The 24,895-nt window shown below is 34.0% G+C and overlaps 2 protein-coding genes and 1 non-coding gene across 5 annotated transcripts in view; all 3 read right to left on the reverse strand.

The window, feature by feature from the left end:
- Positions 1-24,895, reverse strand: part of LOC106666980 (monocarboxylate transporter 9) — a 106,061-nt gene that overhangs the window by 73,281 nt on the left and 7,885 nt on the right. The gene's annotated exons all lie outside the window — the stretch shown is intronic.
- Positions 2,281-2,353, reverse strand: Trnae-uuc. The gene has a single exon. It is a non-coding gene; the product is annotated as a tRNA-Glu (tRNA).
- LOC106666981 lies at positions 6,753-23,010 on the reverse strand. Of its 3 annotated transcripts, none has more exons than XM_014394551.2 (13): positions 22,790-23,010; positions 18,378-18,435; positions 18,269-18,299; positions 17,991-18,209; positions 10,771-10,935; positions 10,665-10,712; positions 10,474-10,533; positions 9,276-9,329; positions 9,160-9,219; positions 7,655-7,711; positions 7,538-7,585; positions 7,387-7,471; positions 6,753-7,049 (listed from the first exon to the last, which is right to left on the reverse strand). In XM_014394551.2, the coding sequence occupies exons 2-13, from the start codon at positions 18,386-18,388 to the stop codon at positions 6,835-6,837; spliced, it is 1,053 nt and encodes a 350-aa protein (XP_014250037.1). In that variant the 5' UTR covers positions 18,389-18,435; positions 22,790-23,010; the 3' UTR covers positions 6,753-6,834. The 3 variants fall into 3 exon arrangements, with proteins under 3 accessions (XP_014250037.1, XP_014250036.1, XP_024084427.1); XM_014394550.2 differs by having other exon boundaries at positions 18,378-18,488; XM_024228659.1 differs by lacking the exon at positions 9,160-9,219 and having other exon boundaries at positions 18,378-18,488.

Raw genomic sequence — 24,895 nt, forward strand, 5'->3', positions numbered from 1 at the left:
CATTTATTTTTATATTTAATTATATGTAAGTTTTAAATTTAATGTAATTATTTTTCATATGGGGTTTAAATTTTTTTACAAAAGGGTATTTGAAATTAAAACGGGTTAATTTGAAATTAAAAAAGATTAATTTAAAGTCAAAAAGAGTTAATTTGACTAAAGAAACTGTAATTCCTACCTCATTGTTACAGGAATGAAGATATTTGTAATGTTCTGCAAATTACAAAAAAGTATTTTTTTCTTTCGTAGTTTTAGGTATATTTTTGGCTTTAAAGCGTGTCATTTTTGTAATTCAATGTAACGTCAAATTAATTTTTCATAAATGATTAAATGAAACGTATTGCTGAAGCGCTTAGTTTATTGTATAAAACAAGATTTTAGTTACAAGATAAAATTAAATACCAATATTTTAAAAACGATCACAACGAGCATAAAAAAAATTGGAAGGACATTCGAACTGAAACTTATTTTATTATAACATAATTGCAATGTGATTGTAAACATAAAGTCACATCGTTAAATTATGTGATTACGAACGCTTTGTACGAAGTTTTTGGATTATCTAGGGTTTTTATTGTTTTGACCATTAAAGATAATCATAGCCCGTTATCGTTGTTTGTTCTTCATTTGACGTGTTCATTATCGCGCTTTAGTCAATTAGACATATAATTATTAAAATTAATGTTCACAATTAATTAAGGTTTTTAGTTGAGATAAAAAAGTCAATGGCACAAGCGGAAAATTGAAAAATGGCAAAAAGGAGGGAAAATTCAAAAGGTGGTGTTGAGATGGGAAGTTGGCGTCCGAGTGGATCGAGGTCATGATAGCTCAAGTGGTAGAGCAGCGGCGTATCTAGCCGAAGATCGTGGGTTCGAATCCCGCTCGTTCCATTGACTTTTTATCTCAATTAAAAACCTTAATTAATTGCAATATATTAATTGGTCAAACGGACCACGAAATTAGTGAAAGTAATGTTTACGTTGATTAGATATTCACAAACTTCTGCAAATAGTGCCTCTTTAAATTCGCCTAACTATGCGAATTAAAACTGACCTCCTTAAAACATAATATTCCGTATATCTGGATGTTAACGAGATGCTTGAGGAGTCTATGAGATAAACATAAAGACAAAAACAAAGTATGAAAACTTTATGATTGTCTTTCAACGGGACACATATAGTTACAACAATGATTTGGTTGAGGAGGGTGAAAGAAGTACGGGCCTGAAAAGGTTATTTTCATTGAGTTATAACTTTTTGACCTTAGATCAATTTCAAGTATTCTATCATGGAATGTTAAAAGAAGCTGGCAACGTCCGGTGTGCTGGGTCGGCACAAAGTCTCTCACGGATCAAGATAATAGTCGATTAGTGGCTCTCGGAGGATCTGACTCGTAGAAGAAGGGCCATCCTAACCCGATTAAGTATAGGCCATGCGAGGTTGACACTCGGATACTTAATTTTGGGCCAAACCTGGCGTAAGCGTCAGACCCTCCGAGGGCCTGCCATCTACAACCCATTGGCACTGCCATTTTCTTTTAATCATGTTTTTTTTGCATTCTTCGCGTCAGAGGGTCGATCGCTGTGGTTAAGTCCGGAGGTTGGGACGTTACGGTCTTAGCCCCCTCGTCCACCTTTTCATGCATGGTGTAGACGAGGGGCGCACTGCGGCACGCCACCGAGAATAGGGGAAAAGGACGGAAAAATAAGTGTTTTGTGCCGGTAATATGCCTTAAAACTAGAAGATATATTTACAGGTTTAGGCAGGCAATACTCCTGCTGCGCGAAGGCGGTAGCAGTGAAGTCTACATCGTGATCCAATTGATAGATATTCGACTGGCAACTCCGAAAACAGAACGGGTGATTAAGAATAATGAGAAAATATACAGGGTGTTAGGGTACTCGTGATACAAACTTTGACAGTAAATTCTACATTCAAAATGGAATCAAAACCTGCTAATTAACTATGGTCCGAATCTCAACGGTTTCGGAGATATTTCCTTTTTTCTGATTTTTTAAGATTTCATGAACTTGTTTAAAAAAACAACGATAACTCCGAAACTAAAAGGTTTTAGGCAAATCCGTTCATACCATTAAATACTACGTTAAAGTTCTAACAAGATGTGATTAATACTAAACTTGTAAAGGTTGGTGCAATAAACGATTTAGTAGCCAGAACTTTGAAAACACAATATTTTTCAAATTCACTAGTTTTAGTAGTCCGCTTGACCAATTCATATATTTCAATTAATTAAGGTTTTTAGTTGAGATAAAAAAGTCAGTGTCACGAGCGGGATTCGAACCCACGATCTTCGGCTAGAAACGCCGCTGCTCTACCACTTGAGCTATCGTGACCTCGATTCACTCGGACACTAACTTCCTATCTCAACCCCACCTTTTGAATTTTCCCTCCTTGTTGCCATTTGGCGTATCTAGCCGAAGATCGTGGGTTCGAATCCCGCTCGTGACACTGACTTTTTTATCTCAACTAAAAACCTTAATTAATTGAAATATTTTTCCAAGTTGAAAAACTTACTAGGGTGATTCTAAACTACTATTTCCAAACCTAGAGACCAGCAAATTTCAGAAAAGTTACACCATTTAATAACATTTTTAGTAGTGTAAATGCTTTTATAATTACTTTTTTCAAAGAGGAAGAAATTAATGAAGGAAAGGAAAAAACCGAGATTGACGGATTGGTGGAAAGATTTTAATCTTTCTACTTTAATCGTAAAAAGGTATCCATAGTGTTAACAAGATATCACATAGATACCTAAAAACGTATTGAATCTTAAAACTCTTTTATTCCTGGGAATAATAATACAATAATCCTTTAATCAAAGTTGGAGTCTTGTTGGTAAATAAGTAAACACTGCACTATTTCGATTTCGAACCCAAACTAAACAACTTATAATAAATTCATAAAAATGTCCTCTTTTTTTAAATCTTTCCACCTTACCAGTTCGTCAACCACGGTTTTTTTCCTTTCCTTCATCAGTTTCTTCATCTTTGAAAAAAGTAATTAAAAAAAGCAATTCACGAATATTAAATAGAGTAGTTTTCTGAAATTTTCTGGTCTTTAGGTTTGAACATAGTAGTTTAGAACCACCATAGTAAATTGTTCAACTTTGAAAGAAAAAATATAGTTTTCAAAATTCTGGCTTCTAAAACGCTTATTTTCCCACCGTTTACAAGTTGAGTATTTATCACATCTTAGTGGGAAGATAAAATAATTTTCAATCGTCTCAACGAATTTGTCCAATACCTTTTAGTTCTGAACTTATCATTGTTTATTTGACGCAAGGCTGAAATCATAAAAAAACCAGAAAAAGGGAAATAACTCCGAAACTGTTGAGATTTAGACCACAGTTAATAGGACGTTCTAGTTCCATTTTTAATGCTGAATCTACTGGAAAGGTTTGTAACACGAGTAGCCGAAAACCCTGTATAGGAGGAGCAACTGTTGTATTCCAGAATCAGATAATAGGCAGGTATGATTGTTTTAAGGATTATCTTTATATAAGTGATTATTCATAGGGTTGGGAAGTGGGTAAAACGTAGGGGAGCATGAATAAATAGGTTATGGAGATTATTGCTGTTTTTTGTGAGGTTGAGTAGGATTCCACTATTGTCCAAGCATAAAAGTTCTTCCTCTAGTCCTCAGACATTCTCGGTCACCTTCTTGCCAAAAACGTCGTTCGTAACACCTCGAACACAGTGGACAAAACTGAACCGACGCTTCCGACACTTGACAACAGATCCAAATTATCCCCTGACAATAAAAAGTCATATATAATTGGATGCTCTCATTCAGGAATATTAAGATATTATATTCATTACTGCCCTATATGCTAGAAACCGACATACAACAAAAACATCCTTTTTAGTAAAAGCTAAGCCGTTATTTCTTGATACAAAATTGTTAACCGTAATATCTAGTTACACTTCACTCCATACGTCCTTCAACCTTTCTCCGATCTCTTCTTAACATCTAAAAAGACAATGGGCCCGCGACCTTTTCACAGAGTGCAAAAGAAAGTTATTATTTGAACGAGTGCTATCATCGTATTAGCTTCTGGACGAGTATTTGTTTAGTTTATATTCTTTGCCATTAATGTTTGCGTGTTAATTTTCAAATATATTTACATATGCAGTGATAAAAACAGGTTTTACAATCCAACTAATAAATTAAGCCAATCAACAGGAGATGCATAGGTAACCTTTTTGGCTGATTTCAATTAATTAATCTTTAAGTAAGGTATTGGTTAAGATGAAAAAGTTGGTGTCAGGTGCGGGATTCGAACCCACGATCTAAATACGCCGCTGCTCTTCCTCTTGTGCTGTCGTGAATTCGATTGACCAAATAAAATCTTTTCAGTTAATTAATCTTTAAGTATGTGTTGGTTGAGATAAAAAAGATTAAAGATTAATTAATTGAAAAGAATTTATTTGGTCAATCGGACCACGAAACCTAATCAATTTAATAAGCAAAATTAAGTATATTTCACTATAGCTCTCCGTGGCCATTTCATTTGTCGCCGAGAATCAAATAGATAACACAACATTTGAAAAATGGCAAAAAGGAGGGAAAATTCAAAAGGTGAGGTTGAGATGGGAAGTTGGTGTCCGAGCGGATCGAAGTCACGATTACTTAAGTGGTAGAGCAGCGGGTTCGAATCCCGCTCGTGACACCGACTTTTTTTATCTCAACCAATACCTTACATAAAGATTAATTGAAAAGAATTTATTTGGTCAATCGGACCACGAAACCATTCAATCTATTTGATTAATTTTATCATATGCATTTTCCTATTAAAGAAGAAACAGGACAACGTTCTGTATGAACATGGAATATCGAGACATTTTTATAAAAATATAAAAATAGATAAATTGAATGTCATAGAATTACATATTTTTGTGGAAATTTGTCTTCAAATGCTTTTTTCTTTGTGGTTAGTTTTTTATTTTAAGTTTCTTTATGGTTCTATTTTAGATTTTTGATAAGATTTGATTTTCCACAAGTAAATCCATAAAGTATCTCGCGCCTTTAATACGTCTTCCGTTATTCTTTATAAATAACTTCTCCTTCTCCCGAGAATACTTCATACAATTCTTTATTCCCTTATTTTTTCAGTTCCCAGTTGTGTTTTTTCTTGCTCGCCTTCAAGTATTATATATTACTAGATCCAAGGCCAAAATTTTTCTACCAACTAGTGAAAGAGCTTGTTTGTCTACTAATGACCTCGTTTTGCCCCTCCCTCCCTGCTTTATCTATGAGTTATTTTATGTTTACTATCTCAAATCCCTTTATTCACTTACTTCCTTTAATCTTACTCCATGATCTCATCAATAGGGAGATATTTCATTGCTTCTTCTATACTTTCCCAGAACTCAGAATTTTCTATAGGTTGTCAGGTTTTTGTCGTAAAAGAAATACTTGCACTCCAAATGATTTCGTAATGAGAAAACATAAATCGTATAAAACAAAATCATTCAGCGTAAAAGCTCAGAAGAGTAAGATGAAAATCTCCAAATGAGGAAAATGTAGAAAGCTAGATTTTCTGTTAAATAGAAATTTCATTACTTGAAATGAAAGCTCTTGTTGGTTAAAAAAAGTTTCAATTCTCATTAATTAAATTACCTATTTTTTAAGGCTAAATTTAATTGATTTTAGTATGAAAACAGTGAAATGACTGTACAACTGATAACTTAATGTAATTAACGCCTAATTATATTTCTTATAGACCAGTGTTGATTGCGGCAATAATTTGGGTACGAAACAGAAGCACAATTTGTAAACCTTATTTACATTCCATTCAATGGTAATCAGTCGTAAAATAAATGTTTCCCATCTCTCCTCTTTACTTCAACACGTGAGTTGAATTAGCTCCCTCCAATTAATTTATCAGGCAGGTATCCAGTAAATTTCCCGGAGGTCTGTGGTACAATTAAACGGATTTGCTGCCGGTTTTGACCCCTTCTGCTAAGGGGCACGTCAGTAGGAATAATTGCATTCCTTTGTTAAACAAAATAGCGAGCCTTTTAACTTAAAGATAAGTTTGAAATTCTACAATATCGGGACCGAATGCGGGGGAGAAGAAGAATTATCATTTTCATAAACAAAAACGCATAATATATCAACTCGTTTAAAAGTTTAGTATAAATATAGTTTAGTCTTGCTGTAATGAACAATAAATGCAAAAAATAATTTGGTTGTTCAAGGAGCGTCGGTGTACGTAACGGTTGACACGGCGCTCATTATTGGTAAGCCAAAGGTCCAGAGTTCGAATCCTTGGGCCCTGCACCCGAACACGACCGGCTTCCCGAATGTGTTGAAATACTCTCATAAAAAGAAAATGCTGTTATTTTGAAGTGATCATCGCCTGTTCTCCTCCGCTATATCATGTCTATCAGTATTTTTTGAAACTTCGATGTATCCGAGGAGCATGTGGCATGAAAAATTTCTTGTACGGTTTGAGTTTATCTTGAAAACGTAGAAACAGTAGTATATAAATAAATGGTACAGGTCAATGTTTCCTTTACACCAGGTCCTTGATTGGTTTCCCGTCCTTGACAATTCACGATTCAGTGGTTGGTCAAGTCATGTTGACACTATTTTCACTGCTTTAGAGATCAGAGAGTACTGCACGGGTGCATTTTCGACATGTCCCCAAGCTTTTGTCGGGGTCTGGCGTCTGGGGGACTCTTGGGATGGGAAGTACTGGAGAGGGATTGACCAGGATCGATTGAAAAAGTGTATTTTGAGTATGTAATATAATATAACTAACTGTAACTAATAATTAAGAAATTACAAAAGTATCATTGATTTATACAGTTTATTCGGTTCGTTTTAACTTTGCACTTAGTTCTTCGATCGTTTCAGCGTTACGCTTTGCAGTTTCTGAAAGGTTCCTGATTGTCTGGAGGAGACCGGTGGCCAGAGTTTCGACAGCCTTAGCGATTTTATTAGTTAATTCTTGTTGCTCTTGGTACCTCTTTTCTTCAAGTGCTTTGATTTCGCTCAAAACATTTATTATTTTCTGGGTCGGACCTGAAATCAAACAAGATACTTTTACACTTTCGTTACAAGTGAAATAACTAGAAAAGAAAACACGTAGAAGCAATACTTTAATGTGACATGAAATGATTTTTATTAAATTAATTATGATGAAGTAACTAACTAGAAGCTTTATTTCATAATAATTATAACCTAGGCTGATCATGGCTGAATTGTAAGTTTAGGCTTTTCTTGCAAAATTTGAAATTTAAAAAAATGCAATGCTTATAAATTTCTACTTCACATTGAAAAGGAAATGTGTTTGAATACTATAGGTTAAATATATTATTTCGATCTTAAGATAATATAACAACGAAAAATTGACACTTACCGCCCACTTTACGCTTTTTTATTTGAGGAGGCGGCTGCATCGCTAGGTTTTTTCTTTGGCTCGGATGGACATTCTTTATGAACACCTGAAAAAGGGAATAAGGAGCCAATAAAAAATAAATAATACTGACTATTTTTTAAACAAATCTCACATCGCTGTATTTGAAAGAGGGAACTCTCTGGAGATCATGGTTTACCATCTGAAAATATTCTTATTTAAGACAAATTGATCGTTTAAATTTTTAAGTACACATTGGCTGCCATATCACCTTGGCATAGTTAATAGTCTTGTGAGGCCGGAGATGCCGCCCTTGGGTGTCGGAAGGCTGTGAAATGATTAAATTAATAATATACAGGGTGGATTTGGATCAGGGTGAAAAGCATTTTTTGAGTGAAACTTCAACGATAATGGAGTAGAATGCCGCAAGAGCGGGTGTTCTATCTCTGTTCAATACGGAGTTATGATTGTTCTTGTGATTTTCGAAAATAATCGGACCTTATACCGTTAACATGCGTTTTCCCAACATTTCCCTAATTTATTTGCTGTTTTGACGCCGTTTCGGAATTTTCATTTCTTTGCGAAACGCTTAAATGTCATGTATAACAAAGGAATGGTAAAATTGATCAAAAATTCGGAATTTTCAGAGGAATTCAATAGTTTGTTTCTCTTTTACAGATAATCTTAGATACTGCCAAATCACAGACAAATTCTTCATTTAATAACCTTTTTATGTATGCATTACTGCGATTGATACTTCTTTGGGAAGAGAAACCATGCTTCAAAGGTGAAAAAACGTGGTCTCGGTTGTGGGAAGGGGGTGGAAGTAGTTTATCATGTTCGCATTTTAGATACAAAAAAATGTATTCACGACAAAATTTGATCAAAATTGCCTGTCTGCACGGTTCCCTGGGTAGAATGGGACGAGGTGATACTATTATATGGCCACCGAGATCTCCTGATCTCAACCCTGCGGACTGCTTCGTTTGGGGTTTTCTCAAACAAGTCTACAAGGTACTGGTCATCTACAAAGAAGAATTACAGAGAAGAATAATTGCTACAGCACGAAAGCTTATGGAGAGGTTAAATCTCTTAGTTAATGTGGGAGCTGTTCGGAAACGAGCAATGTTGTGCATCAGGGACAGAGGAAGGCCGTTTATTAGTAAATTTTCTTCTGAATACACATTATTGTTATTATTACTGTTTAATGTGCATTTTTTTTAATGAGAATAAAAAGAGGGGAAAGTTAGTTACCAAACATGGTAACTACTTCCACCCATTCCATCAACCGAGACCACGCTTTTTCACCTTTGAAGCTTGGTTTCTCCTCCCAAAAAAGTATCAATCACAGTAATGCATAAATCATTAGACTGCGTATTAAATGAAGAAACGTTTGGGTGATGTGACAGTCTCTAAGATTATTTGTAATTCCTCTGAAAATTCCAGATTTCTGTTAAATTTTACATTTACTTTGTTATAAATGACATTTAACATTTAAGAAATGCATATGGTGTAAGCTTAAAGGAGATTTACTGACTTTCCGAAACAGGCGTCAAAACTGCAAATAAATTAGGGAAAAGTTTGAGAAACGCGATTTAACGGCCTAAGGTCCGAGTTTTTCGAAAAACAGAAGAACAAGCATAACTCCGTATTGAACAGAGGTAGGACACCCTCTCTTGACGCATTCTACTCCATTTTCGATGAAGTATCTCCCCGAAAATTGTTCCACACCGATCCAACTCCTCTATAATTACGTTAATATTAATAAATATTTACTTCTTCTTTGAAAAAATTCTCTTCCTGATTAGACGCATCATGTGCAGATGCTTCTTCATTCTACAAAAAATAACAAAAATGCAGACACCAAAATAACCACGAAAGCAAGAACTTACTGGAATATAGAGCGGATCACGTTCAGGGACTCCGTTGGAACCCAATAAATAAATCTGCAAATGATTTTTGTTAAATTATTAATTTGTTGAGTGCTATCTGAACAAAAATATACAGTTCACATATACAAATCTGGTTGATCTGTCAGTCCATGGGCGGGTAGAGGTGCTAGTTAGGGGTGGAACTCCTTGTTATTTAAGTTCGGACTAGGAGGAATTAGGAAAGGTCACGAGTCGAAAACGGCGTCGGTCTGATGTGCGATTAATTTTATGAGAATACTTAGTGCAGATTTCGGTCCAAGTAGGCCTCTGAGTTGCCTGTATTTTTTATTGTCTATTAGTCAAGTATTTGTATTCCATGTACATATGTTCAAGTAAAGACATGGTTGGAGGGGAACAAACCTTGTGTCATATGCTCTGGTGGATAGGTCTGCCGACAGTTTTTTTTTGCGCATTTAAATTGATGCGCCAACGTGTGTGCACACCATCAGTCAATGAAGTCTAGTTTTTTTAATGGTTCCTTGTGAAGAGTCCGGAATGTGGTTATTACGGTGTCGTTCGCGTAAGTTGTCATTTCTATGTTAGAATGTGTAGTTTTGTCAGCTTACTACTAGGATACTTCCTTGTTGTCTGTTTTGATTAGCATGAGTGAATAATCGGAGCAAATTCTTTCTTAAAACCAGGGTCCGAGAGTAAGGACTTAATGATGGAGAAATGTGTGCCTTTCAACGAAAATGCCTTTTGGAAGCCATACTTAATCGAATGCATGTTTGTTCTTCAGATTGAAGCAGATGGTTTTGAAGTATAATATGCGACCGTTTTAGGCTCTTTTGTGAACGGTTCTTGTCATTTTAATTTATAATTTATCTAATTGATTCTTCTCAAATCTAATTGAATCGGTTTTTCGTCTTTATTAATAGGATTCAGTCGATAGTGAAACATGAGGATTTTCAATTAGCGCAGACAGAGCAGCAGGATTCGAACCCACGATCTCGTTCGAACCCCGCTCGTTAAACTAACTTTTTCATTTCAACCAAGGCCTTACTTAAAAAGATTAATTAATTTAAAGAAGTAAATTGGTCCATCAGACCACTAAATATAATGGATGCGTCAGGATTTTGTTGAAAATAAAACATAGTTTTCTTCATACCGCCCACATTTTGATCAACCCTCGAAAAAAAAAACGATGTTTGCTACTTACATTAGGCTTTATGTCTTCTTCGTCGTCTTCTTCTCCTTCTTCTTTCGTTGCAGATGAACACTATTATAAATAACTCTGTTTATACTTAAATAATAAAGGCTTCGCATAAATGATAATGCATGCAACGTAATGTACAATGTGGCCAAATTCGTTTTCAGCCACGATTTGTACTCCTTAAAGACAACAATTACCGTTGGAATAGGCTGTTCATTATCCTCTCCAGTCCATGAATCAGAGTCCTAAAAATATTAAAACATGACTACTGATCTATAAACAGTTTAAACGTATAAGACGAACCATAGAGACATTATTTTCCATGCATTCTTCCTTTATTGGATGTTCACCTTTGCAAGTCATTAGCTTTAATATCCTTGCTTCGAATTCCGTGAAGTTCGGCGAAATCAGGTTGGCTCTGATCCTCGCCGATTTGAGTTCAACGTGCCGTTTTAAATCAGACCAAGTCTTGAAAGTACAGAACACAAACATAATGTAATTCTTAAGATTCGGACAGGACAATTAGTGTGTTTAACTTGTGATTTAGTTTTCAATACATATTACCACCAACTGAAAATTTACATTTCCTTAAATCAAGGAATAAAGTAATATTGAAAGAAAAAAATCAGAATATAAGATATTAAGTCTTGTAAATGTATCAAAACAAAACAATAATAACATTGGAATATTTATTCACAGAGGCAGTTTATTATTGTTTTGAATTAGCATTTTAGGAGAAACAAGGTCGAATTTTCATTACTCTAGGTTTGGTATTAACAGACAGATAATTTTTAACATATTTATTGCACTACAATTTTTTTCAACAACTTAACCTTGGTCGTTGGTTGAGGAACACTAAGAAGTGAGATATAAATTATAATTCACTAGTTTTAGTGATCCGCTTGACCAATTAATATATTTCAATTAAGTTTTTTAGTTGAGATAAAAAAGTCAGTGTGACGAGCGGGATTCGAACCCACGATCTTCGGCTAGATATGCTGCTGCTCTACCACTTGAGCTATCGTGACCTCGATTCACTCGGACACTAACCTCCCTTCTCAATCCTCTCGAATTTTCCCTCCTTTTTGCCATTTTTTCAAATGCATGTAATCTATTTGATTCTCGGCGACAAATGAAATGGCCACGGAGAGCCTTAGTGAAGGTATACTTCATTTTTACTTATTAAATTCACTAGTTTTAGTGGTCCGCTTGACCAATGATTATATTTAAATTAATTAAGGTTTTTAGTTGAGATAAAAAAAGTCGTTTGTCGCCGAGAATCAAATAGATTACGCGACATTTGAAAAAATGGCAAAGGAGGGAAAATTCAAAAGGTAGGGTTGAGATGGGAAGTTAGTGTCCGAGTGGATCGAGGTTACGATAGCTCAAGTGGTAGAGCAGCGGCGTATCTAGCCGAATATCGTGGGTTCGAATCTCGCTCGTGACAATGACTTTTTTATCTCAACTAAAAACCTTAATTAATATAAATTATAATCTTTTGCAAACTCCTTTAATACTTGTGTCACAGTTTTCCTGCAAATCTTAAGCTTTCGAAACTTTAGGTTGACCTGATGGATCCTACCTAATAATGAAGAGATTTTGCATACGTTTCCGCTATTTCAAGGTCATCGTTGTATTTAACTTATTTTAAATTGACGCGGTTTGAAGACTTTTTGCATAGCGGAATTTGCCGAGTTTCCAGGGGTTTATTTTAGTTCAGGTTTAGTCGTATCTTGCAAGCTTGTAAACAAAGGCACCGTTCACGGATGTTATTTACGATAGTTTAGTCAGCCCCTCAAAACAAAATACAAGTAAATGTTCTTATAAAAAGAATATTTATATATTTAGATTAAACAATAAAAGCAAACCCCCCTCTTCAATACTCTATACTAAACCCACAAACTAATTCTGATTCGCCTTCAGCAAAGTCAAAAGGAGAACGATTTGTTTCGGCCAAGCAAGACATATATCAAGAACTAATACAGGAAAGGATAAAAAAACTAAATAATTATTAAAAAATTATAAAATCAAACCCCCAACCAAAAAAACCCTACGGCCAACAGGGCCATTCTTACTTCATAAGAAATAGTTCGAGCCATAGAACGAACTGCCCCTAATATAGCATAATTAGAGTTTGAAGATCAACCACTAATTATCACTTCATAAACTCCAACCCCTAAGCAAGCTAGTATAAATAAAACCCCAAAACAAAAAATAAACATTAACTAAAAAAATACTAAAAAATAAATTAATTAAAAAATTAGAAATGTGTAGAGATTAGTGACCGTTAATCGATAGTTATTCAGATATCGTGAGATGCGGTCGGGTGTGATGTAGGTTTCAGAAAAACATTTGCTTTATCGTGCCAACGTTTCGATCTTTATTGAGATCATCTTCAGGGCTCAAAGTGTTTTTCTTCTGTGTAATTGTGCCATCCTTGCGTGTCGGGGGCACTCTCAACACACACGCAAGGATGGCACAATTACACAGAAGACAAACACTTTGAGCCCTGAAGATGATCTCAATAAAAGATCGAAACGTTGGCACGATAAAGAAAATGTTTTTCTGAAACCTACATCACACCCGATCGCATCTCACGATATCTGAATAACAAAAAAATTAGATAAACAAGGATATATTTGTTCTTTAAAAAATAACTTCAGTCCATTATAAAAAGGCTGCAATAGCACCACCTTATTAGGCCCCCGGGTGTAACCTAGAATCCTTCGTTCTAATAAAGTAACAAACGCTACAGCCAATAAAATACACAGAACCAAAAAAGGAAATAAATAAAAAACAATGCTATCTGTAATTTCTGTCACATAAATAAATTGTAAATTTATTACATTAATCTGCCAAAATAGCAATGATAGTCAACCAAAAAAATTATTCCAACTATTCGGTCCTCTCGTACTAGAATAATTTATATTAATTAAAGATAGAAACTGACCTGGCTCACGCCGGTCTGTAAGAAATTAAAGGTTGAACAGACCTAATTATTAAATAGCTATATCTAATATTAATTTTAATCCAACATCGTGGTCGCAAACCCCATCATCAGTACGAAATCTCCGATGGCATTACGCTGTTACAAATGCTGAGGACCTGATAGTTGTGGAAGCACTAACGTACAAAATATACATTAATTGCCGGTCGATTCGGGGCAAGTTCAGTTTAGATGAAATCGAAGCCGAAAATCTCAAAAACTCTTAAGATAAAAAAAGGAGAAAAAAAAGGTTTTAGCTTAGCCTAGCAATTTTAGGAAAACTAAACTATTGCAGTGGAGTTAGTTAACCATATACATACTCATTATACAACATTCTATGCCCGTCTCTTAGATTAGAAAGGGTCTTTTCAACACAATTGCTGTGGCTTTATTGAAAGAAAGACGTATTTCTAGCTGATATTCCTGTAATTTGACGCACCAAATATATACATTCTTAAAAGTCAGGATTCATGAAAACTTGTACGACTTGTAAAATGTTAACTATAAAATAAACAATTGTATTATATTTTGCATAAATAATTTTTTTTTAGTTGGGCAATTTCTCCAACAAAAAACTACTTTGTTGCCTTTATCGCCAACCGTTAACAAGCAACGCTATTCTAGGACAAATGACGAAGTTCATTATTTTAGATAGTGATTCGTTAAATCTGCGTATGCGCACTTCAATCAATTTAGCGATACCGTTTACGCTAACGTTATCCAAAATCTCCCCAATGCGGTTCGACAGGAGCACAGACAACGAGGGTCGAGTGATGGCTATTCGAAAGTCAGACAAACTCGTAATCGGTGAATATTCTGTTGAAACAACTTCATGAGAAATGATCATTCCACCACATATTCTTCCCAATACGAGTAACTTCGGCCTTCTTCAACTGGTACTCGACCTTAGAAGGCGACGGCTCTGCCTACTCGTTATCTCCATCTTCAAATATATGTAGCTCTCAAGGAAAAGCTTTGTTGTTTCAACGGTATCTGGCATATTTAACTTTCCAAATTTAATATTTACATTGGGCGATAACCTTGCTACGTATTCCATTAACATTTATACCAAATCAATGTAATTCTTTGTACGTTTAAATTGAATTATGGTCAAAAACAGGGATCACAAATGCCTGAAAACTTACAATTTTCGTAGTTAGTTTATTTTCCCAAATGCGGTTAAAGGTTCAAACAGCAGATTCAAAATGAAATTTGACTTTAGATAAGAAAGAACGCAATAAATATGCCGAGGAGAACCACTTTAATCTTTTAGCAAACTAAATAATGGTGACATAGCGGCGAGCTAGTCTTATAGGAGAAATTTAATTTTTAAAATTTGGTTGATTAACTTTCCAAAACTATCCGATAAAAGTCGCAAGTATAAAATCGTTCTACTATAGAAATACACTCAAAGACAAAAAAAAACCGAACACTCGTATTTTGTTGTTTATTGCAAACTATACGTATTTTTATCGATATATTAATTACACTACACGTATTTTAATGTAAGCCAAATTAAACGAGATCAGAAATTCATGACTTTCAATAAAAAAATTATTTAATTATGATGGTTTGAAAGAATATTCCCAAAAACTTCGGCAAATCATTTAGTGATAGATTACAATTTAACTAACAATTTATAACTTGGTTTTTCTCTTAATAACGCGTATTTTACCTCCTAGGCCTTCTACGTGTGAAACAGAATCCCATTCTTAAACAAGAGCGGTTTGAAGCTGTTCAACACTTGGAGGCGTCGAGCGATGTCTAAAAACTCGCTTCTGTCATGCCCCATAAATGTTCTGTGGGATTCATGTCAGTACACTGTGCTTGTCTATCATCGTGGTAATCCCTACTTCCATTAATTCCAAATAATGGGTGACAACTCGAGCAACATTCCGCAATGTACCGTAATGCAATGGAAGACCTCTTCTGTACTAAATCAGTACGGTATGCGCATGGACGTTGATTCCACCCTACACCATAACAGGCTGTCTTTCAAAAGGTTGTTACTCACGAATGGCAAATGAAACAAAGCGTTTTCTACGTCTTATCCACACACGGTCCCGGTCATCTGTTGCCACAAACCAAACCGGCATTTATCTGTGAAGAAAACAGCTCCCAAGTGTTCAAGCGAGATGCTGTTTTGATAATAGTCGACTTTTTATTCCATGCCTCTCTAGTAGTACAGAATCTGATGCGGGACATCTAGAAGGCTTATTGTCTCGATGCTCAGATGACTGTTTGAGAGATCACCCATACATTAAGGACAGTTTGGAATTGACTACCTGTCAAGAAAGCCGTTTAATGACGGTTCCGTAGTGCGATAAGAAAAATAAAACGACGCTTTTAGCCGTCGTACATCGCGGTCGACCACTACCTTCTCTCGATCCGGTGGCCCTAAACCGCTGTAGACCATCCGGGATGGAATACACCAGGCCACATCATTTGCCTGGGGAGATCTTCTCGACTTAACATCAGGCTTTTAAGAAAAAAATTAATAGTTAAATTTTTACTCTAATTTATGGTTTCATTAAAGAAAACTACTTAATAAACCAGTTAACTGACTCGATAAGTTGCGTTTGGAACAGATGAAATTGAACTTTTTTTGAAATTTTTAATCGAAAGAGTGTAAAAGGATTAGTAACACTATAAGTTATTAATGCTGTGTTTACGTTTCAAGTCAGCTATTAATGTTTTCTTATATTTCGACCTCAACAGTTTAACTTATGATTTTTCCTTCTTGAAGGTGGTTTAATAGGTCATCTCAAAAAAACCACAACCAGTTTTTATCCACAACGTTTCGGATTTATTTTAATCCTTCCTCTGATGAGTTAACGCAATGGTTAAAACGTTATATGTTATAAAATATTAATGACTGACGACCACTTTTTTAACCATTGCGTTAATTCACCTGAGGATGGATTAAAACAAATCCGAAACGTCGTGGATAAAAACTGGTTGTTTTGAGATGACCTATTATCCCACCTTCAAGAAGGAAAAATCATAAGTTCAGCTATTAATCTTTATACCTACTAACATACGAAAACAAATAAATAAATACAAGTTTTTTTTGTCTTTGAGTGTATAATAATAAATGAGAACAATAGATGAGACTGAGCAGACTACATGGACAGACTTATAAGACCACCAAGCGATCTAACATCCAACCAATACATGCACTCCTATAGTCCTAAGAAGAATTTTAAACGACTGTTGTCCACTTTTGAACATTGATAAATGGAATAAAAATATTAATTTCTTTTAAAACATGGACAGCATTTACTCAATATAACTCAAATACACTATAAGTTGAAATCAGAAAATACCATTTAAATGTCAAAAATAGGGTTAATTAAAAAAAAATCAGTTTGTTCTTTGTCAAGCTCAATGTACACATGCCTTAGGAAAGCACAGTGCACTTGTAAGAGTACTTTTGTAGGTTTTCTCATTGGTTTTGGCGATCTCACTAATATTATGAAAAAAAACCTTGTTGGTTAAAATTTAACAGAGCACCACTTTATTTGAGAATCAGTATCAGTATATGACTGTCCATTTTAATGATTAAGCTTATATACACAAAACAATAACAACTATAGTTATCGCAGAGATAAAAAAATTAATTTTAATATTTAATTCAAAATTCTAATCAATAAACAGGAATACATTTTATATGTAATTTAAAATGGGATTTTTGCATACGTTTGGCGTTCCAAATTAAGAATTTTAAAGAATTAAATTGATTAAAAATTAAAGCTTCGGATGGCCATAGGATAAATTATTTTATGAGTGAATGTTTGGAGTCAGAGCTTTATAGCACTCCGAAGGAATATAGCTAACCTAAGATAGAAGGTTTGGATGTTAGTGCGTGAAATGACCTTACTTAGCCGTTAAAACGCCCTTAAAAATTAATAATAATATGACTGCCTATTTTCATGATAAAGCTTATACAAACAAAACAATAATAACTATAGTTATCGCAGTGATAACAAAATTAATTTTAATATGACTACCTAGTTTAATGATTAAGCGTTTAATGATTATAAACAAAACAATAATAACTAAAGTTATCGTAGTGATGACAAAATTAATTTAAACAATAAAAAGTGAAATAACTTACTAAGAATTCTGATATAAAACTATTATATATTAAATTCACTAATTTCGTGGTCCGCTTGACCAATTAAATCATTACAATTAATTAAGGTTTTTAGTTGAGATGAAAAAAGCAAGATGAAAAATGGCAAAAAGGAGGGAAAACTCATAAGGTGGGGTTGTGAGATAGGAAGTTGATGTCCGAGTGGATCGAGGTCACGATAGCTCAAGTGGTAGAACAGCGGCGTATCTAGCCGAAGATCGTGGGTTCGAATCCCGCTCGTGCCATTAGATTTTTTCATATCAACTAAAAACCTTAATTAATTGCTATTATATATTACTTAATATAAATATTTCTATCTGTCTAGCTGGAATTTTGTTTCTAACTGTTGGTTTTTTTAGTTGTATAGCGAGCTTTTATGTTAAACATTAAATTATAGTTTACCTTTTTCCATTTATCGATTTCTTTGTTTGTCGGTTTTGTAGAGTTGCGTTCTAGTAAATCCATCACCTCTTCCCAGAGGTGCGTATAATCAGGGCCATCTTGTGCCACACAGGAGCTCTTTCTTGTATTGTTTATCAGTTCTGGGTGTTTTTCCATGTATTCGATTAGGATCCGCTTTTGGATCATGGTAATTTTTGGCGTCCTCCGAACCCCAGTGTGCTGTAACAGCCCCCGATTTAGAAATGTATAATTCTTTTAAGTTTCGATAAAGTACTTACAAGGGCAGAATAATTGTTTGGCTTTTTCTTCCTGAAAATCACGCACATTGTCGACAAATATAATTTTGTTTTCATCTCATTTGAGAAAAAGTATTTAAGAGACACTTACCGTAAACTCATTTTTAAATATTACCAATTGACGTTTTGGTAATTTACGGATAGCCCGCCTATAAACGACACAAATTCCATGTAATAAATCGATCGAGAAACATTACATTTTCTATAAAAACAAATAAACAAAAAATTGGCTTAATTCAAATCAAAATACAATATAATACAAAATTAATAATTTTCCATCCAAATTCAAAATAGAAACGTATTCATTAAAACATTTCAAAATAATTTGTAAATATTTTTAGATTAATGTGAGATAGAGGTAACATGTATAAAACAAATATATTAACTCAATAATAACATTTTTGGCCAATGGAAACATCTTGCTACGGAAACATATATATAAAGTTAGTGATAGTTTGTATGAACTACAGATTTAAAATGGAATTATAGTTTGTAGAACACATATAATTAGTCTTGCAGTAATAAACAAACATGTAATGTATGTTGATACAAAATGTATGTTGATACAAATACAGGGTGAGTCCAAATTCAATGCACTTTAGCAAAAAGCATTAATTGCGTTAAAATTGACTCCACAACCATTCTACTGCTGCTCAACTTTTGTTTTGTACATGCAAATAAACTTTCTTTTGAATATCCTCGGAAATAAACAGTTGCACCTGTAAAGCTTTCTTTTAATTTTACCTAAAGGTTTTTTTTTAACTATTTGAAAGAAAGCTCACTGAACTCAGATTTGCGTGCACAAAACGAGTTAAGCAGGACGAATAACTTACTGGAGTCAATTTTCATCGGAACTAATTTTTTTCATATGATGCGTCGAAAAATAGAGCACCTTGTATATATCATAATCATTTGGAGATCGTGAGATACGGTCTAGTGTGAATCTCACGATCTGTAAATAATCATTTACTAATTAACATTAACTAACGGTCATTAAACACCACACACTTGTATATAAAGTGTCTCCGTTTAAAGTATTCGTAAATTATATTTTTACAGTTTTCTAATCTTTTTTCTTAACTTTTCCTCAACTAGTCAGGATAGGAAGATAAATAGGAACAATGTTAGTTTCTATTTATCTTTATCTCTGTCTCTTACTCTTGTTGTCTCGTTGTATCTCAATCAAAGTTGTCTATGATTTAAAAAAAAATTGTTGAAAATGTAACAAAAGTTGATACTATAATTTTCGTAAAACCCGCTAACACGAGCTTTTATCACCCCCCCCCATTTATTTTCATTACCTTTCACATAAATATCACACACACCTATGTAAATATCGATTCTTATTGATTTTTGAGGTGGGGGTGATATGTTTTGAATTTGACTTCAAAACAAAATGGGGTCGCAGGCGTAACTCAACAATGGAAACTCGTTTAACAATACTTTCACGGGGAATACCGGCTTAATTTAAAAGATATTAGTTCACAGGTCATTGTAATAGTTTATACATTTCAAAATGTTATCAAAATATATCAAAGTATATTTTAAAAATAAAGGCAAATTACATGACGCGCCAAAATCAGAGAGACCTTGTCTACTTTCTGACCGCACTAGACAGGTAATTACCATAATAAAGAAAAAGAAAAAGCAACTAAATCCCATTAAGCGATCCTACAACCGCCGAAAAACTTGGACAGTACGGTCAAATAGTCGTCAGTGCTGAAACTGTTAAGAGTACATTGAAAAAAAAGTGACTATTCAAAGAAGGGTAAGGAGAAAAAAATCCTAAGTGCAAATAAACAAACGTAAACGCGGAATCGCACCTAACAGACCAATCCCACGTGGCTAGACCAAAATGGTCGGTAACGACGAAAATACAGGTCCATCACAGCGAAGTTTCTCAATCCAAAATATAAAGATCTAAAGCAAGAAAAGAAACTGTGCAATTTTCGTCCTATGTTAACACTCCAGACTCACCGTACATAAATCCAAATGAAAAAAAAAAATGAATTTGTACAATGCTAGAAAATTTTAGATTCAAACAAAGTATTCGCACTCACTCAAAGTGTTTGTTTTCTGTGTAGATGTGTCATTCTTGCGTGTCGTGTTGAGAGTGCCAGTAAGATATTGATGTTTTATGTATATATACGTTGGATTTTGAAGGGGTGGGGAAGGAAGTCTGTATAGGAAGACATTTTTGCATAAGGAGTCGGCTTCTTTGAGGCGAAAGGATGGGACAATGGGAAAAAACGTGGGTAATGGTTCGGCCTGATATCCTTTTTTAGACGGGGATAATTCGGGAAAGGAAAGGCAAATTGTGGAAGAATGAGACTATGTTTGATGTGTGGAATGTGATGATGATGTATGTATGTTATCGATAACATACATTCATTCTTTTTTTTAATCTAAAATTTTCTAGCATTGTATACATTTTTTTTCTTTCTTTTTTAAATCTAAAATTTTCCAGCATTGTATAACTTCATTTTTTCATATCCTACACGTATTTGTAAAATTTAAACAATGTTTATAAATCCCAGGCCCTGAAGATGATCTCAATAAAGATCGAAACGTTGGCACGATAAAGAAAATGTGTTTCTAAAACCTACGTCACACCAGACCACAGTTTGACAAAACAAAGAGATGGACATAATACGAAAGATACTAAAACTGATAAAGAATAAGCACAACTCACAAACATAATACAACATACCTACTTTAAATTGTACTTCAACGAAGAAATTAACCAAAGATTTTTACAAACATTTTTACGAAAAACGTCAAAAAGCATAAACAAAATACCGACTGACCCACTACACAAAAACAGAAACAAAAACAGTATAAACTTCCTATACTAAACCATCACAAAAACAGTTGAAAAACTAAGTTGTAAGTTGACGTCTACAGAGAACCGACGGCAACTGACACCATACAAGCCGACTCAAATCACCCTCACCGGCACAAAATGCAAGCACTGAAGTACTGACGGACAGACTAAAATCAATTCGTCTAATCGTAGACAAGTAAGAAAAGGAATTAAAAAGAATACAAACCATACTACACAACTCACAATCAACAAAATATGAAACAAATCACGTACACCACTATATGGGCCACATTCATCTACTAACTTATTCAAAAAATAGGCAGAGAAAGTGAGTGAGTGAGAGTGAGAGAGAGATAAGTGGACAAAGGAGAGTCTATGAAAGATAAAGAAATGAGAAAGTGAATGAGTGAGTGGAGTGAGAGTGAGAGTAAGAATGAGAGAGAGGAAAATGAGAGATAGTAGATGAGGGAGAGCTGTGAGAGAAAAGAAGAGAGTGAGTAAGAGAGAGAGACGACAAAATTAAATGTTAGATCATTTTTCTTCTTTTTATGTTCAATATACCTGCTGCTTAAAAATGAGTGAAAAGAGGAAGAAGCAATGAAGAAAATGTTAACATAAATTAAAAAAAAACTGATTTTTTAAAGAAAAATTGGCAGTATGTATTCTAATGGGCTTAACGTTTTGTGCATGCAATAATAATAAAGTGTTGGTTGAAATTATATTCTTGTACATATGTACGTATTTTTTTGTAACAACGTCTGTAATCCGAATACTCTCCTGCAGCAAATAATTCGGATTCCTGAGAGAGCAATGTTTAATTATTGTATTTATTTATTTATTAAAAGACATAAATGACTCTGCCTTGTTAGAAGAGGTACAGAAAGATTTAAAAAGGTTTTAAGAGTGAACTACAGATATATATTTAACAAGTAGCTACATACAAGCTAAGTAGAAGAGTAAACAAACATGGGAAAGCAAACTATATTAAGCCCAATTATTAGTTCTAATTATTTAATAAGTTTTAAAAAAATCCCAAAACTGTAAAAACATAATTTATGAACACTTTGACAGACACTGTCCGTATCCAATACAATTGCAAATTTTTTAACTTCACAAAAATTCATTTTAACTATTTGATGCAGAGTATAATGTAAGATTTCCCCATTAATTTTCATAGATAGGAAAATCCGAAAAGAAAATAATTTTTTCTTTATTTTGAAAATTTTTGATTTTAAACATTGAAATATTAATTATACGTATAAATAATGACATCTAGGGTAAAAATGATAATAGTCGTATGGGATTTCATGGACTCGACAAGAACAAGCCATGCTTGGTGAAGTCTAACCTGTACGACGAAATGTTATTTATTAAATCCACCGTTTGTTTAATTGTTTAGATATCTTTTAAGAAATTGAAGAACTTGTTTATAAGATTAAAAAGTAATTGAATTTGAAGCAATAAATGAATTTATTTCATTCAAATTGATTTGAGGCACCGTGGCCCGTAACGTAAACACCAATGTAGAAACTCGAATGGACACATAATTTCTTGTTTAAATAGCAAGGATTTATTTGACCTGTTTGTTTCCATTTTCAAGATCCAAAAAGCCACTTTTCTGTTTTAAAATTTGGTGGATACAGATTAATAATTGGAATTTGTTGCCGTCGAAAACTAACCCTCCTCGTTCTAATACGGATGCGTACTGTTGTGGATTACTGCCTTGTGAAAACTCCTTTTTGCGACTTCTGCTTCTTCTTTGGCACTGGATCAACAGTGAAACTGACAGAAATGTTTAAATACACTTTAAATTCGGGAGAAATAACAATTTCACGGCTAGAAAACCACCTGTGATAACCAACTGGAAAATAACACAATAACACGGGGCCGATCGATTGCGCAGACAGGATGAAACAATGATAGCCGGCGCAGAGCACCATGCGGAACTACCCACAACTACTAACTTAGGGTACGCTAATGACTTTTAACAAACGCCAACTTACATAAGTAATAAATACAATAAGTAATAAATTATGTAAATAAAAAAGTTATAAAAGCTCAGAGTTAAAGTAAATTGAAAATACGATTTCCCGAATCATTATGATTTTATAACGGAAAGCGCATAGAAATTTTGCGTTTGTTGAACGGATGACCAAAGATTTTACAAATCCTTTTGATGCCAAAATAGTGTATCTTTGGTCGAAGAGCATTTGATAGTTTCGTCTCCGCATAGGATTTTAACAACATACACTTGAGGATGTTGAAAAAAACGCACAAGTTTACAACAAGTTGTACAATTTGCTGTACAAATCCGGCTCAATTAAGGCTAATTACTTCTCAAAAAATAAAAAACTTTAATTGAATGAAAGATACTTTGTACTCACAGCATCTATTCTTTAACTTTTTTGGAGAGTCTTTTATTAAATACTTGATGCTCTCAAGCTGATCTCCTTTAAGATGATAATTTAAGACTCAAGCTGATTAAGTTTATGTTCCAAGCCTCACATTGCAATCTTTTTTGTGTCTTTATGTTTCTATATATCATATCTCTTACCCAACTATGGTATTCTGCATGTATCCTTCGATTAGCTCGGTTTCTGAAGGAACGCTCCATTGTTGCTGATCCATTATTATCTGTCTTGCAACTATTAAACAATTAAAAAAATGGAAATTTTAGGGGCCGATAAACAGCTGACGTTATCGCCGAGCCCTACGTGTTTTTATTTCTCTCTCTAGTCTTTCACGCGTGTTTTTCAGCGTGCAAACATTTCAGCGTCTAGATCAATTGCTAACTGCTAATATATGGATTAATTAAATATATTTTAATAACATACTTTTACTCTCGAGACGCCACACACTCATCCCAGAGTACTCGCTATGCCTCGGGGCGGGCGGGGCTAAGCAACCATCTTCCTTTCACGCTACTAAATTATATTCATTAAAAAAAAAAAAAAAAAAAAAAAAAAAGGTCTGGTCACATTCACTCCCCCTAAGTTCTTAATATTCCTCGGGGCTCTTTACACTAGATTAAGACTACTTATTATGTTAATTAATTATTTCATTGTGTAAAGTAATTATTTATTATGTGTATTTATGATATTTCTTTAATCTACTTATATGTCATGCTCTAGTGGGCTGGGTTCGCCAAAAAAAAAAAAAAAAAAAAAAAAAAAAGTGATTTTCGGTACAGGGTTGGAAATTTTTGATTCGGTTGACAAAGTTAATTCATTCTTCCTTAAAAACGCATAGTCTTTGCAACAAAAATACCCACCTAAACGCTTGTATTGGCCACCCTAGAGATGCATCTTTGATACATGCAGAAATTATTATTGTTATCAGACTTTCGCCTGCCAAAAATATTATTAAAAACCAAGAAGAATATGTTTTGAGCTAAAGATATTAAAAATATAAAATACCAAATATGAATTACATCATGTCTGTACCCTCGGGGTAAAACTGGATAAGTCAAAATTACTCAACTTTCTTTATTTCAAAGTTTAGGTCTTTAATACAAATTCCATTTGTGTAATTACTTGTTTTTATTGTGCTCATGCTTTCATGAAATTCAATGTACAGTCTGTTTTTGTTTATAATGGTTGTTAATTTATTTAATTATACATTGACTTTCTAGTACTTTTCCTATCATACATATACATCGATGTTTTTCTTGTTTTTTAACAGAAATGTAGTATCCTTGCTGATTACAACACCACCACTTATGCAGTTACTTACGTTTTCCTTTAATTCGCTATGTGGGTACGAAACAAATGCTAATATAAGTTTTG

The sequence above is a fragment of the Cimex lectularius genome, unplaced genomic scaffold (genome assembly GCF_000648675.2).
Source record: "Cimex lectularius strain Harlan isolate CLEC.00 unplaced genomic scaffold, Clec_2.1 scaffold226, whole genome shotgun sequence".
NCBI lineage: Eukaryota > Metazoa > Arthropoda > Insecta > Hemiptera > Cimicidae > Cimex > Cimex lectularius.